This window comes from Lepus europaeus, chromosome 1 (assembly GCF_033115175.1).
Source record: "Lepus europaeus isolate LE1 chromosome 1, mLepTim1.pri, whole genome shotgun sequence".
Lineage (NCBI taxonomy): Eukaryota > Metazoa > Chordata > Mammalia > Lagomorpha > Leporidae > Lepus > Lepus europaeus.
Window position 1 is genome coordinate 11,698,170 of NC_084827.1, and position 15,314 is coordinate 11,713,483.

At 40.6% G+C, this 15,314-nt stretch overlaps 1 protein-coding gene across 2 annotated transcripts in view; it reads left to right on the forward strand.

The window, feature by feature from the left end:
* DGKI (diacylglycerol kinase iota) overlaps window positions 1-15,314 on the forward strand; it is a 499,667-nt gene that overhangs the window by 415,841 nt on the left and 68,512 nt on the right. For both annotated transcript variants that reach the window (XM_062198081.1, XM_062198090.1), the window contains 3 exons: window positions 10,391-10,460; window positions 13,207-13,247; window positions 14,145-14,272. In XM_062198081.1, coding sequence (XP_062054065.1) covers window positions 10,391-10,460; window positions 13,207-13,247; window positions 14,145-14,272 — 239 coding nt within the window. The remainder of the gene's footprint in view (window positions 1-10,390; window positions 10,461-13,206; window positions 13,248-14,144; window positions 14,273-15,314) is intronic.

Consider the following 15,314-nt stretch of genomic DNA (forward strand, 5'->3'; position numbering starts at 1 on the left):
GACAGGGAGTTTAATATTAAATCTTTTGTTTCTTAATGCAGAAACTGGTATCAGAATCTCTAGTGTGTCGTAGTGGGGAGTTGGGAGTGATGTAGAAGACAGTGCTTTCAAAAACATAACTGATAAAATGCCTTATATGCTATTTAATGAATTTTCTCATGCATGAGATGGCATTACATGTTTGGAGAATTAACTGCCAAGCGAATGAATAAACACTTGAGAATAAAAACTTGAGAAGTTCCTATCGGCTCACTAATTTGCAGCTGGGATTTTAGCTCAATCTTTTCTAAGACTACGGGGAAAAATCAAGAGAAAAATAGCATTTAGAAAGGTGCAGATGTGCCCAAGACACCTTATTAGTGAGCCATATGGCAGTTTCTCACCTCTTAAGAATTTCCTTGCTTTGGATTCTTGCTTTTCAGATTCATACTGAATTGCCAACAAAGCACTAAGGCTCAAAAATGACACCTCATATTAACCTAACAAGGCATTATGTAGTATACAAGGACATGTTAGATATTTATAGCCTGCTAAGAATTTCTGCCTACATCATCTCTGAAGCAAAATACAAAGACCCCTCCATGCTAACGGCATTTGTGTAACCTGTAACTGAAATGGTAGGCAAGAAAATGCATCATGCTTACAGATTCAGGTTGTTCTTGAGATCGGTGCATAAACTGAAGTTCACAGGGGAAATGACACTCATCTATTTAACGAAGATGCTTCCTGAAGCCACCTGCCATGAGATAAGTCCTACTTAGCTCCCTGCCTGGAAAACATTACACCCCTTCTTAACCCCAAGTTGCCAAGTTACTAAGGAATAGAGACACTAGAAGCATCCATTGCTTCTCAACTAGAGAAGAATTTTGGCCTGCATATAGGACATCTGGCAATGTCAAGAGACATTGTTTGTGATCTATTGACTACAGGTCAAGGCTGCTGCTAAACATCTTACAAAGCACAGAGATAAGAAAGAATTATCCAGTTTTAAATGTCAATAGTATACAGTTTCAGATTCCTGAGTCACTCTGATTGTTCCACACAGAGGTGTGAGTCCTAGATGAAGAAAGGTGGAGGAGAAAGAAAGAGGAGCAGGAAGAGAAAAAGTGGGGCATAATCGGAAATGGTAGGATAGAATAGAGAGCGAGCCAGGAGAAATCAGGTGTAATACACACACACACACTCTCACTGGGTGTCCTCATTTCTCCAGAGTGAAACTTTGTGGGGACATTGATTATAATGAAGTATAACTGGAATCTTCCATAAATGTCATAAGATTCAGCAGTATGTGCAAAAATGAATTCATCCAGGTTGATTTCTTTTTCTAAGAATTAATTTACTTAAGAATAACACTAGAATGGCTGGAATATTTACAAATGGATGTAACATTCTTGAAAATCCTTTCACATTTTAGAGTAGTGCAGATTGTCCTTTTTTTTTTCACAGCGCCATCCCCACTTCTTTTTTTTTTTTTTCCTTTTTTTAAACTGTTATTTAATAAATATAATTTTCCAAAGTGCAGCTTTTGGATTACAGTGGCTTTTCCCCCCTATAATCTCCCTCCCATCCGCAACCCTCCCATCTCTTATTCCCATCCCATTCACATCAAGATTCATTTTCCATTATCTTTCTATACAGAAGATCAATTTAGTATATACTAAGTAAAGATTTCAACAGTTTGCACCCACACAGAAACACAAAGTATAAAGTACTGTTTGAGTACTAGTTATACTGTTAATTCACATAGTACAACACATTAAGGACAGAGCTCCTGCATGGGGAGTAAGTGCACAGTGACTCCTGTTGTTGATTTAACAATTTACACTCCTGTTTATGGCGTCAGTAATCACCTGAGGCTCTTGTCATGAGTTGCCAAGGTCTTTTACTTCCATTAAAAAAAAAAAAAAAAAAAAAAAAAAAAAAAAAACTCTTGGTCAGATCTGAGTTACATCCATGTGTTCATCTTCTGTTCTCTCTTTTCCTCTATACCTGGTCCCCTGGAGAAGTGGTCTGTGTTGTGTTCCTTTAAAGCTCTTTCTAGATCCTGACAAACAGCTTTTTCCCAAAATGTTTGAATTATTCCCTCCCTTGACTTGCTGGCTCCTTATCCATCTCTGTTTTTTCTGAAATTTCTTCCTTTTCCATTTGCTTTTTTTGGATTGTGGGAGAGTCCATCAGTGGATAGAATGAAACAAGTTGGAGGGATTCATCCTAGGAGTTAATTTCTCTGATCCTAGAGAAGGGCAGAGTCCAGTGAGGAACTCTGGAGAAGGTTTTCCCGTTGAATAAGATTGAAGGTGTCAGAAGAGGTCAACCGAGGAACTGAAATCAGACTTCCTAGGTTACAACCGAAGGTAACACTGCTGATGTAGACACACACTCAGAGCAGTTGTGGTAGTGATTAATCGAAGACTCCTTCAGCAAAAGGGACTCTAAAAAATGTTACAATATCTCCCACTTCCATCTCCGACCATACCATCATTATCCATCTTCCAAACCTGACAGTAACATCCCATTTCTGTATTCTCCAACTGTAGGAATTGTGAGAGATAATGTAGAATTGGGAATAAAGGGTTTATAAATATACAAATAGCATGAGCAAGTCTATTAATTGCTGATATACTTGGCCAAAGACACATAAGCACATATTTACAAGCAACTTGTTAGAGAAAAAAAAAATAAATGGATAGATGGGTTAGGTGCGAGAGATAGTGAGACAGAGAGCAGAGTAAGAGATATTTAAAGGTAGGGTGATTATTGACTGGACATTATGAAAAGCAATTCACTATCAAAAGAACTTTTATTTTACTTCTTTGAAAGAAAATAATTTCATTCACATTGAAGGTATGGTTACATGCTAGGTGAATTGCTTAATTGGATAACTTACTGGAGTGTGTAATGGGACTGCTGTGCCTCCATTAAATTATGTGTGTATAAGCTATGAACAATTAGATGTAAATTAAAAGTAAGTTTGCCATGTGCATGTGAAACAGTGGTTCAGATGGTTTACTTACCAATTATATATAGTTCATGGCATTTGGCTTTCAGAAATATGTATCTATATGAAATATCAGCTTTGCTTTTGCGCACATGGCCATATTTTTAGCAAGAGAAACATTATCCATTAACATACATCAAAAGAGAAAATTCACATATCAGGGACTTTTGAAATGAGCAGTTTTTGTTAATATTCATTTAAAAAGCATGCAATTTTAGAAGATTATTACATTTGAAATAAAAAGGGGCATAAATGTCTAAGGTTGTGTCATGTGGGCTCCATTATAGAGCAATGTCAGTTGCATTTATCCAAATCACACTATTTATATGGAGAATAATAACAGATCAAAAAATGCTCAAGTCAAGTGTCTTATCTCTTTGATGAATCATGGATTTGATTATGCAATTTGAGAGGCCTGAGAAGACTGGAAGCTTAAAATACCATTGGAAGCTATAGATATGATGGTCGGAGGCCCAGCTCGGGTAATTATGTGAATATCTTCTGCAATGTAGCTGCATTCACACAGCCCACATTTTTCAAGTATCCACAATCAGATGTTTTTTGAAAGGTATATATTTTCAAGCATATATTTTTGGCTCTATCAGAAAATAAGTCACTGTACATTTAATGTGCAAAATTCACAAATCAAAGCATACTGTTGACCATTTGTTGGCCTTATCCTTTAGAGATGAGAACACTTCTGATAACACCTCAAGTTTCCAAGAAATTGGAACCAATACTCACATCCTGGGCAAAGAGTTGTCTTGTTTTTCTCACTTGATTTTTTTCTGCTCAAGTATAATTCATGGACTGCATTATGCTGCTGTTCATCTTTCTGTAGCGACCAGAGGATGACCCTAAAAAAAATGTATTATTTATTTATTTGAGAGGCAGAAAGAGAGAAAGTGAGCGTGAGGAGGGAGAACCAGCTCCTAGTTCATTTCCCAAATGCCCAAAACAGCTAGGCTAGTCTGGGTTGACTCTAGAATTTGGTCACAGTATCCAGGTTTCCTACATGGGTGACAGAAATGAAGTCAGTTAAGCCATAGTTGCTGCCTCCTAAGGACTTCATTGGTGTGGAATTGGACCCAGGAGCCTGGATCAGTTATTTAACCCAGCACTCCAATGTGGGATGAAGTTCGCTTAACCATGAAGTTGAACAGCCACTCCAATAGACGGTGTGTTTAAGTTGTGAGTTCCTTTCTGACGATATGCTTCTCTTTGTTCTTGCTCCACTTTTAATACAGTCAATATACATTTTTCTTTGATATCAAGGTGCTCAGATTATTCCTCTTGGCTTTCGTAAGATATGTGTGTTGTGCCACCTGCCAGCTTTTATAATCTCGGCTCACTTTAGTCTTCAGATTGTTAGAGGCTCGGTTTCTAACTCCCCATCCAATATAGACTGTAGGACATAACCTTTCTGGTGTGTATCCTTTTCTGCATTTCTCCACAGCAATACAAATTAACAGGCATGTGGTGAAACAGTTACGATACAGTAAGTCCACAAACTAGAGCCAGAAAGGAGTGTGGAAACACCCTGACTGCTTCATAGTGCTGTCACCACCCTTTTTTTTTTTATCTTTTATTTAATGAATATAAATTTCCAAAGTACAGCTTATGGGTTACAATGGCTTCCCCCCTCCCATAACTTCCCTCCTACCCGCAACCCTCCCCTTTCCCGCTCCCTCTCCCCTTCCACTCACATCAAGATTCATTTTCAATTCTCTTTATATACAGAAAATCAGTTTAGTATATATAAAGATTTCAACAGTTTGCCCTCACATAGCAACACAAAGTGAAAAAATACTGTTGGAGTACTAGTTATAGCATTAAATAACAGTGTACAGCACCTTTTAAAAAAAATTTATATTAGGAACTCATTGAGCAAATTCTTCCTTTTTATTATTACTTTTATTTATTTGAAAGGCAGAGTTACAGAGAGGCAGAGGCAGAGAGACAGAGAGAGATCTTCCATCAGCTGGCTCACTCCCCAACAGCCAGAGCTGAGCCCGTCTGTAGCCAGGGGCTACAGAGCCAGGAGCTTCCTCCAGGTCTCCCACATGGATGCAGGGGCCCAAGGACTTGGGCTATCTTTCAGTGCTTTCCCAGGCCATAGCAGAGAGCTGGGTTGGAAGTGGAGCAGCCGAGATTCAAACCTGTGCCCGTATGGGATGCTGGCACTGTAGGTGTTAAGGGCAGCAGCTTTGCCCACTATACCACACACCACAGTGCCAGCCCCTGTCACCAACTTTTAAAGACATGGTCCATGCTTTGCTCCTGGTGACCTTCAAATCATGTGCTTTGCACATCATTGTTTTTAGTAGACATCAAAAAGTTGATCACAGTTATATTACAGGAGTAAGAGCAATTTATAGCTTTGTGACAACTGACAGCCAACAGCAGCAAGAGAAAAGTTAATTTTGATGATACTAAGGAAATGCCAGTTTAGCACAATTACTGTTGAATGGGGAAGGGAGAGTGCAGTAAAATAAAGTGTTCTGAAAAATATTGCTGTTGGTGACAGCATTCAGCCTTGAAAACAACACCCTGTTCACGACAATTCTATAGCTTCTAACACTGCAAAAAGAGGCATTAGACTGATAATTAAGACAAGCCCTACTTGCACCCAACCAACAAATGGCATGGTTTCAGCCTTTGTCTCATGCCGTTCTTTTCTTGCATCCACTCATACAAGTTTGTCTTCTTTCCCTGTTTGCTCTGATACCCAGAATCTGAGAGCAAACATGTTCACGGATAAAATGCAGATAAACTTTAGATAAAATCTAAATGATCTGGTCTGGAATGTGGCCTGCATCCCATGAACTCCTCGTGGGGCTAAGGGTCAGAATTATTTTCAGTAACAAGGCTTTGTCTTAGCTGCCTCAGCACTGCTTGTGTAGAATACCCAAATCTGCATGTCAACATGTACTAGCCAATGGGCTCCGCATTTTCCATGTCATTTCCCTACTCCTCTAGAGTAACCCTTTACAAGAGAAACTATTGCAGCCGTTTTATAAATGAGGGATTCAGGGCACACATGAGATAAGAAACTTGACTGAATTCTCACAGTTGGTAGCCAAGTGGGCTAGGATTGTCCTGTCCTTAAAAGCTGCGGCTCTTGACAATTATGGAGCCACTACCACTGGCCTCGCCACTTGATTGATGGTGGATGACGCACCATCTCTTGCCTTCTTTTTCTTTCCCAGTCACAGCTCTGTCTCTTCTCAACATGTCAGGGCAGGAATTTTTTTGGCATCTCAGTTCTTAACCTTTCTGTGATGATGATAATCTCACCCTACAAGAGCATCAGTTTGCCAAAGCAGACATTCTCACCCAATGTAACTTTTGCTCAGTTTCTCAAGCTCATGTGAAATCCAGCAATAGGGACCACCTCAACCACCACCAGATTTTCTGCCTCCAACCCTGGCTTCAGCCCCCTTCTCCTTCAGTTCTTTCAAATAAAATCCTGCTACTCACTTGTGCTCGGCAGCTTGTTTTCCTTATTTTTTATTTTAGTTTGTGATGGACTGGGGAGAGAGGTATGCTGTGCATGTTATCAGTCTGCTACTCGGAACATCACTTTAGCACTGATTTCAGGAAAATTTCAAACCTTTACTGTCACGATGTAGGTGAGATATTTTCATTTGCATATATGTGTATGGATTAGAACCAAAGGCAAAATTATGTTGAGAATTCACTGCTTTTATGCAACTTTTGGTGCATATAATTTTTAAAGATTTTAATTTTATTTACTTGAAAGACAGAGTCAGAGAGAGAAAGAAGAGACAGAGAGATCTTCCATCAGCTGGTTTACTCCCCAAATGGCTGCAATGCCTAGGGTTGAGCCAGGCTGAAACCAGGAACTCTATCCGGGTTTCCCACATGAGTGACAGGGAACCAAGCACTTGGGCCACCATCCGCTGCCATCCTAGGCACATTAGCCAAGAGCTGGATCAAAGTGGAGCAGCTGGAACTTGAACCCGTGCTCTGCTATTATGATTTGCCAGCTTTGCGGGAGGTGGCTTAACCACAACACTGGCCCTGCCTGCAAAGTTTTTAAACAAGCAGTTTAATTGCATTACAAATGGCACTGCTATTAATTACATTTTCTTTGGAATTCAAATGAGATTTAATGTAGGCCCTTTTTATGTTAACAGCTATCCTCTTAAGTGCTCACTTTTTTATGTACAAGGTGGAAAGAACTTCCACAAAGCAGCAAGAGGATATAACCTATTTCAGGGAAAAATTTCAGAGAAGTTAGGGCTGTAACATGCTCTAAAACTGCATCTACTCTTCAGTTCACCAGGAAAGATAATCATTTCTTTTCAGGAAAACAGACTTTTAAAACCAGATTCCTCTGCTCTCAATTAATGATATATGAGTATCGTTTAATTTCAATTACCAAGATCATTTAATGCTCGATATAAATACCTTTGTTGCTTACCTGTTTAAACAAAATGACTATAAGTGGGTTACAATAAAAATAAGTTGTTGGGAAAGGCAATGGATGGAAATAAAGTTTTTGAGTCATTTTTTTTAAAAAAGATTTATTTATTTATCTGAAAGGGAGAGTTAGAGAGAGGGAGACACAGAGTTAGATCTGGTTCACTCCCCACATGGTCACAACAGCAAGCTTTAGGCCAGGCTGAAGCCAGGAGCCAGGAATTCCATCACAGTTTCCCAAAGGGGTGACAGGGGCCCACATACCTGGGTGATTCTCCCCTGCTTTCCCAGGCACATTAGCAGGGAGCCGATGGGAAGTGGAGCAGCCAGACAGGAACCAGCGCTCTCATGGGATGCCAGCTAATGCGCAAATTGAGCTGACTTCAGCCACCTAACTTGAGAGTACAGAGAGCTTCAGTGTGGCTCAGTGGTCACCAATTCCACTGAGATAGTGATTCCTGTGTTTGGGAGTTTTGAATACTGTTAAAGCATTTCACTGTTCAACAACTTCTTATTTTGTTGAATTTCTTCTGACTTAAATATGGAATTATTTAAATGAGTGGCTTTTTGACTTTTTTTGTAGATCTCTAGATCTCGGCTCACTTTAATGATTTGTAGGAAGCAGAATGCCTCTCTCCAGGAAGATGCACTTATACACAAACACTCAGAATTTAGCATAAGATTTCAGAGATTCAGGATTGCTGATCCTATGGAATACCCATTAAGGTATTTTAAAGAGCTGTATGACTACCAGTGTGTTTTCACTAAGCAAAATGATGACATTCTCTCTAAGGATGTTGAGTTATGCCAAATGCTTTGTGGATCAAAATGAAAAGTAACTAATTGTACAAAAATGAGTGAATAGGGGCTGCTGTTGTGGCGCAGTGAGCTAGGCTGCCACCTGCAACACCGACAGCCTGCCTTGGAACACTGTTTTGGCTTTGAGTCCCCGCTGCTCTGCTTCCAATCTGGTTCTCTGGTAATGTGCCTTGGAAAGAAGTAGAGCCGGCTGAAATACGTGGGTCCCTGCCATCCATGTGGGAGACCTGGATGGAGTTCTGGTGTTTTGGCTTTGTCCTAGACCAGCCCTGGCCCTTGAGGCCACTTGGGGAGTGACCAGATGATGGAAGTTCTCCCCCTTCCCATCACTCTGCCTTTCAAATAGATAAATCTTTAATAAAAGAAATAAATGAATGAAGCCAACATACGTATAAATCTCCCCAGGCCCACAGGCGCCTACACATAAAAAGGTACACAGTGATATCAACCTTTCTTCAGCAATGTGTGACCCATGGCTCATCTGCATTTTATTGAACTAGATTAAATATAAATTTTATCCCATGTGGATGTCATAATGATGGTGCTGTCAATCTTTAGGTGCTGAAAATGATAGATGAATTTTAGGTAATCTTAGGGAAATTAGGATATGTTTTCATGGCGTTCTCTGTAGCGTATTCAACAAAACTCAGAAATGTTTCTGGTGTTTCAGCTCTTTTATAGAAGACACCTGCATTTCTATTTAATAATTTATTTCCGCTTCAGGTCTTTATTTGATAGGACTCATGGTTACCACTAAATATTTCACGTTAGTTCTGAATCCTTCACGTGTAATTATACTTCTCACCAAACTAAGGGATGTCAGTAGCCTTACGTGTTGTATAAAAAGGCATCAGGTACCTTAAGCTCCTTTAAAACAAGGTATCACTGCATCAAAATATAATTCTCAAAATGTTAAGCATAATACCCACATGTGAGACAGGAAGAAAGCTCCTGGCTCCTGGCTCCTGGTTCTTGGCTTTGGCCTGGCCTAGCCCTGGCTGTTGCAGCCAACTGTGGAGTGAACCAGCAGATGGAAGATCTCTCTCTTCCTGTCTGTCCTTCTCTCTGTAATTCTGACTTTCAAGCAAATAAATACATTTTTTTAAAAAAAAAATCAAGCTTCAGGAATTTGGGATTTCAAAGAGGAGAGAGATTAAGAAAATTATCAGAAGGTATAACAGGATCAGTCGAGAGGAATTTATTCTTTAGAGAGAGAGAACCATTGAAAGTGGATTTTAAGGGCTGAGAAGTGGATTTTAACATAGTTACAAAAGTAAAGTCTGATGGGGGAAGGAATGTATTCCAGGGACTAAATAATATGAATAGCTATAGAAAGAAGTTAAATATTTTTATGTAAGCTGAGAGCAAAGAATAAAGGTGCTTGCATCAGATGGCGCTGAGGTCAAAATGAGAGGAGAGAATGGCGTCCTCGGAGAGAGAACCCTGGAGAATGCTAAGGGAGATGAGCACATTGCTGGCTGGGTCAGCCTTGGGCACAGCGATTTTGTCATGGGCCAGCCTGGCACAACTCCTCCTCTGCTGCTCTGTGGTCAGATTCACTGGAGAAGGCTGAGGGTATGACCTCAACATGGGGATTGGTTTTCTTCGGTTCCATGCAATGAATGGCCCTGTGGAATAGACACCACCCCAGTTCCGAGGAGATTTGAAGCTATAGTTGGATGGCTTTTATGGCCCATACTATAATTCCTCCCTGACCAGTCGATGAAATTTGTTCTTTTCCATGCTGTGCCCAGGCCTTGTGTGGAGAGCCTAAGTATAAATGACAGCTGGCTACCACTAGTTCCGTGGCGTCACGCAGGGAAAGCAAGAATTTCCCAAAAAGGAAGTTAATGCCCCAAGTTACATCATTTTTGCGTATTTAATGGAACAATTAAAAATCTTCTGGAAACTTTTGTGAGTTGTTTTAAAAAATTCTGTGTGAAATAATGAATTTCAACGCAGAGCCCTTGTTTCTGTTTCTAGTAGAAGATGTGCCTGGGTCTTCTCAGCAGGCTTTGTCTAGGAAAAGATGACACTCCGTAGAAGTAGGTGGTTGGGCAGAATGTGAGGTGTGGGGCAGCCTCGGTCGCTCGATGGAGCCAGTAGAATGTGCATGTCTCTTTTCAGGACCACGAAGCCTCCTTCCCTAGGGCACTCTCTGCGCAGAGGCTCTCCCCACGGTGGTGCTTCCTAGACGGTAAGTGTCTGCCTTTCTCGCAGGGGTTGGGACAGGGAAGCGGCAGGGCATGGCTGCGACGACTGGATAGGGTCCAGTTTTCCAAGCAGTTCTGCAGAAAGCCTTCCCGTGACCCCTCACGACTGGCACCTGCATCTCAAACGACGTGAAGGTGCTGCTGTCTCAGGACTCCTTCAGAGCAAGTTGGTTGACGCTGGCTTCACTCAGCATCAGCTTGCTCAAGAGGACATTGCCGGCCAGCACCGCGGCTCACTAGGCTAATCCTCTGCCTGTGGCGCCGGCACCTCGGGTTCTAGTCCTGGTCTGGGTGCTGGATTCTGTCCTGGTTGCCCCTCTTCCAGGCCAGCTCTCTGCTGTGGCCCGGGAGTGCAGTGGAGGATGGCCCAAGTGCTTGGGCCCTGCACCCACATGGGAGCCCAGGAAAAGCACCTGGCTCCTGGCTTCAGATCAGCGTGGTGCGCTGGCCACGGCGGCCATTGGAGGGTGAACCAATGGGAAAGGAAGACCTTTCTTTCTGTCTCTCTCTCTCTCACTGTCCACTCTGCCTGTCCAAAAAAAAAAAAAAAAGAAAGAAAAAAAAAGAAAGAAAAAAGAAAAGGACATTGCCCTTTAATCATCGTCCTTTGCCTAAACTGTTGAGTGCCCTCCTTGTTTATGCAAACCAGTAGCTGGATTCCATAAGCAGAGGATGGGTACTCATGTTTACGTTGCACGTGTGTTCTGGAACTTTCATGTTATTTTTAATGATGTCACAGTTTCTGTAAAGACGTGGCAATTTTCAGCTGCATCCAAGCTTGCTCTGCTGAGCATACATTTTGCATGCATAAGAGGTTAGTTATTTTATGATTGCTTAATGAGCCCATTTTCCATCTCAAGCACCTCTAACTCTCTTAGGTGCTGCCTGCTCTTACTTTTCTATCTAATCACCCATATTGTAATATAGTTTCACCTCTACATATCCTTGGCTTTAAAAAAAGAGCTATTTATTTATTTAAAAGGCAGAGTGACAAAAGGAGAGAGAGAGAGCAAAAGAATAAAAATGAGAATTTTGCATCTGCTGGTTCGCTCCCCAAATGACCCAAACATCCAGGGTGGGCCAAGTCAAACCCAGGAACTAGGAAATTCATCTTGGTCTCCCATACAATTGCAGGGGTCCGAGTACTTGGGCAATCATCTACTCCCTTCCCAGGCGTATTAACAGGAAGCTCAATCAGAAGCAGAGTAGCCAGGATTTGAATCAATACTCTGATGGGGTTGCCAGTGGTTTAGTCACTGAACCATAACACCAACCCCACCTCTGTATACTCTTCCTTATATACCTACTACCCAGTGTACCTACTACCCAGTCTCTGTCTTGGCTATGGAGACTTGGGATTCCTTGCAGACCTCTCTTTTGTTTATGGAGTAGATAACAGTACAATGGGGTGTGTGAGTGTGTAGAACAATATTATTAAGATGGGAAGTTGGACCTTTGTGGGCTCTAACTTACAAAAATCACAGTACAGGTTTTCACTAATGGCTGATCAACTGCCTCTGAAGATTCTTTTTTTCAACTCTGTTAGTTCAGAGCAATGACAAACACAATTATCTGTTGTTATGCCTGAAGACACCTAAGGGCAATTTATGTATGTGTATATATATATATATATATATATATATATATATATTTTAATAATCAAGAAAAAGTTATTCTGTTCAATATACAGTCTTAGATAAAATTAGATAATTACCTTAACCAACATATTTTTACTGTATAAAAAGTTACATTAAAACTCTTCAATGGTTATAACCATGGACCATGGTGGCAGTCATGGTTCTAAAGAACAAAGTAGAATAAGTCCTTCTGAGGCAAATTTTACTCTGTTTTTACCTTTTAGAGACAAGAGACGATAGCCATCTTGTTTCTTAGTTCAGTTTCTTTGGGAGAAAAGCTACTCATTAAATATTTGTGATTTTTAAATGATTGCTTGAGAGAGTTATTTTTGTCCCTTTTGTGCTTTTTATTGGTAGAAAATCTATAATATTTGGACTTGGGTTTAAGTTAATAGAAACATGATTCTTTTTAGTATTCAGAATAATCAAAATAACTTGTAATTAAAATTTCTAACAAAAACAATTGTTTTTCTCAAACCACAGGTGTAGCCCAGTCCTTTTTACGGGAGACTTAGATAATAATTGGGGAAAGGGACAGAGAGGGCACTGTTTTGGATTCCCTCAGAGACGGCTGTAGGGTTGTAGGTTGATGTCATCCTGGCACATATTTTCAAGTGGCTCCCCAAATAGGAGTCACTTCCCCGGAAAGTCCACCAACCAAAAAAAAAAAATGTTTTTATAGCTTTGCTTAATAGAAACATATTGAGATTCATCTCTGTTCAAGGTTCTGTGCTAATTTTGGAAGACGTGAAAACAAAGCACTGAGACAAGTCTCTTAGTTTCGTAGTTATCTGTGAAGCTCGTTTCTGTAGACAGAGGAACAGTAGTTCAGTCTTGCGTAGTGATATTGGAACTGAGGGAAGCGTCGGAGTGGACGGAGTCTGTGAGCTGTCTTTAGAAGGCAGGTAAGACTCAGATGGTCAGTGCAGTGGGAAGGCAGCAGCAGAGGCCTGGGAGTACTGAGTTTCTCTTAATAGATTGAGGAACTGGCCAGGGGTCGAGCGTGCCTGAAATGTGAGTGGACGAGCAGGCTGTGCACTTGCTGCCAGGTCTCAGAACACTCTGAATGCCATGTACATTTTTTTCCCTCTAGCAACTTCTGCTGATCGCTTTTATCGAATAGACAGATCTCAGGTAAGTTCTCTTCTGCCTGCATGTGAAAGTGAAGAATTCCCAGTCTTCAGCATACTGTACTAACAGCGAAAGCTCATGAACTTTTGTAACTGAAACACGTCCAAACTTTGCAATGGATTTGTGTTCTAAGCTGTGAATGTCTTATTTGTCTTCACATTTCCTGTACGTTCACACATCTGTGTGTATTCTTTATGTACACATGTCACTCAAAGTGATATGGCTTGATTATTCCAGTGAGTACAAATAATAACTTCGATTATAGACATTATCACGAACCTGCCTTCCAAATTTCCACCCACACTTCTGCTTTTACTCTTATCTAGCTCAATTTTGTGCACTTTTAAGCTCATTTCTGGTTATCAAGTTTGAGAACTTAAGGGTTTATCTGAGCTTCTTAGTTGCAGTTCATCAATCTCTAGAGTTCAGTAATGAGAAAAAGAACATGTTTACCCAAGATTAACAAGTCTTCCCCCTGACCACATTTTCCTGGGAAAAAGATGTACAGTACAGTATTAACCCTAATGGTAAAGCAACTGTTACCCATGCTAACAAAGTTTGACCAGATCCTAGGGACAAGAAGTCTAGTCTCTCATACTCTCATGTTGATCCAAATAGCATGTAGTGTGTCACTTCTTTGATTTGGAAAGAAGAGGCAAGATCATTTCAAGACCTAACATAATGCTGGGCGGTTGAGAATCCTGAACCAGGAGGAATCATCTATTGCTGTTGCCAACTGCCTGCCACAGTGTTGCTCCAGAGGGACCATCATCTGGTCAGGCCTCGGATAATAACACTGACATCATTTGACATGTCACAGAATTTCATTATTCCTGTGTTATTCAGATGTTGGATTAGAGCATTCTGTCACTCATTTGACATAGTTGTTTTTCTTCCCAGGAACATTTGCACTTTGTGATGGAGATTTCCCAAGATGAGATTTTTATTCTGGACCCAGATATGGTGGTGTCGCAGCAGGCAGGGACACCTCCGGGCATGCCTGACCTGGTGGTGGAGCAAGCTTCCGGGTGAGTGTGCTTCTCCTCTGTGGTCCCCGTGTGAGCTTGGCCACAGGATGTCTATGTCTGCTTGACTTTGGAACTGACATTCTGCTGACATCAAACTTTTAAAATATAGGCTTTCTTGTTGTGTTTCTTCAGTGTGGAATGACTGGTTCTTTTATCAGTCTGTTTTACGAGTGAGTGGCTGTATAGAAATACTTTTCCAATCAGAGTTGTGTCACATCTGAACCTTGTTTTTGTACTGTATCAGTACTTCCTAACAACTCTAGAAAATACATCTGTGTTTGTGTGTAAACATCTGTAGGGGCTTTATTATCCACATATTAATTGACACTGGTGAGGTGATGATTCTTCTCCTGCTGCTCTTCTCCACTATTTCCAGGCTACCTGAGACATGTAGATTGTACGACAACAACGGACATACCGAGCACATATGAGCGATGTGTTGGGCTGCATGTATTTCTGCTATCCCTACCACCACTTCATTATTATCCAGACATTTGAAGTGCTCTGTGTTTGTTTCTTCATCTGTGAAATGCAAACAATAATAATAGGTGCTCAGAGAATTGTGTGAGGATTAAATGAATTGATATAGGTGAAACATGTCACATAGTTCCTGGCACTTGCTAGACAGTCGTTAAATACAGTGTTACTGAAATCATCATCGTCATTTCATAATGTCTCTGAAAATTCAGTCCTCTTATTATCTGAATCCATGAACAAGAATGTTGAGGATTAGTAGGTTATGTTACTTATATAATATTACACACACACAAAAAAACAGAAACACTAAAGTTCCACCCCATGGTGTGTGTGTGTGTGTGTGTGTGTGTGTCACAGCCCATGCATATAATTACCACCTTGTATCCCCAAAATACCATGAGTATTCTGAGGTTATTTCAATAATTCAAATATATTTATTTAGAGCTCTTTTTTTTGCCAGTATTAGTGTATGCACTTGGGAAACAACCATACAAAAACAAAAATGAACAAAAATCTCTGCCTTTGCAAAGTCACTGGTTACTGGTCCATGGAGACTGAATAGTTG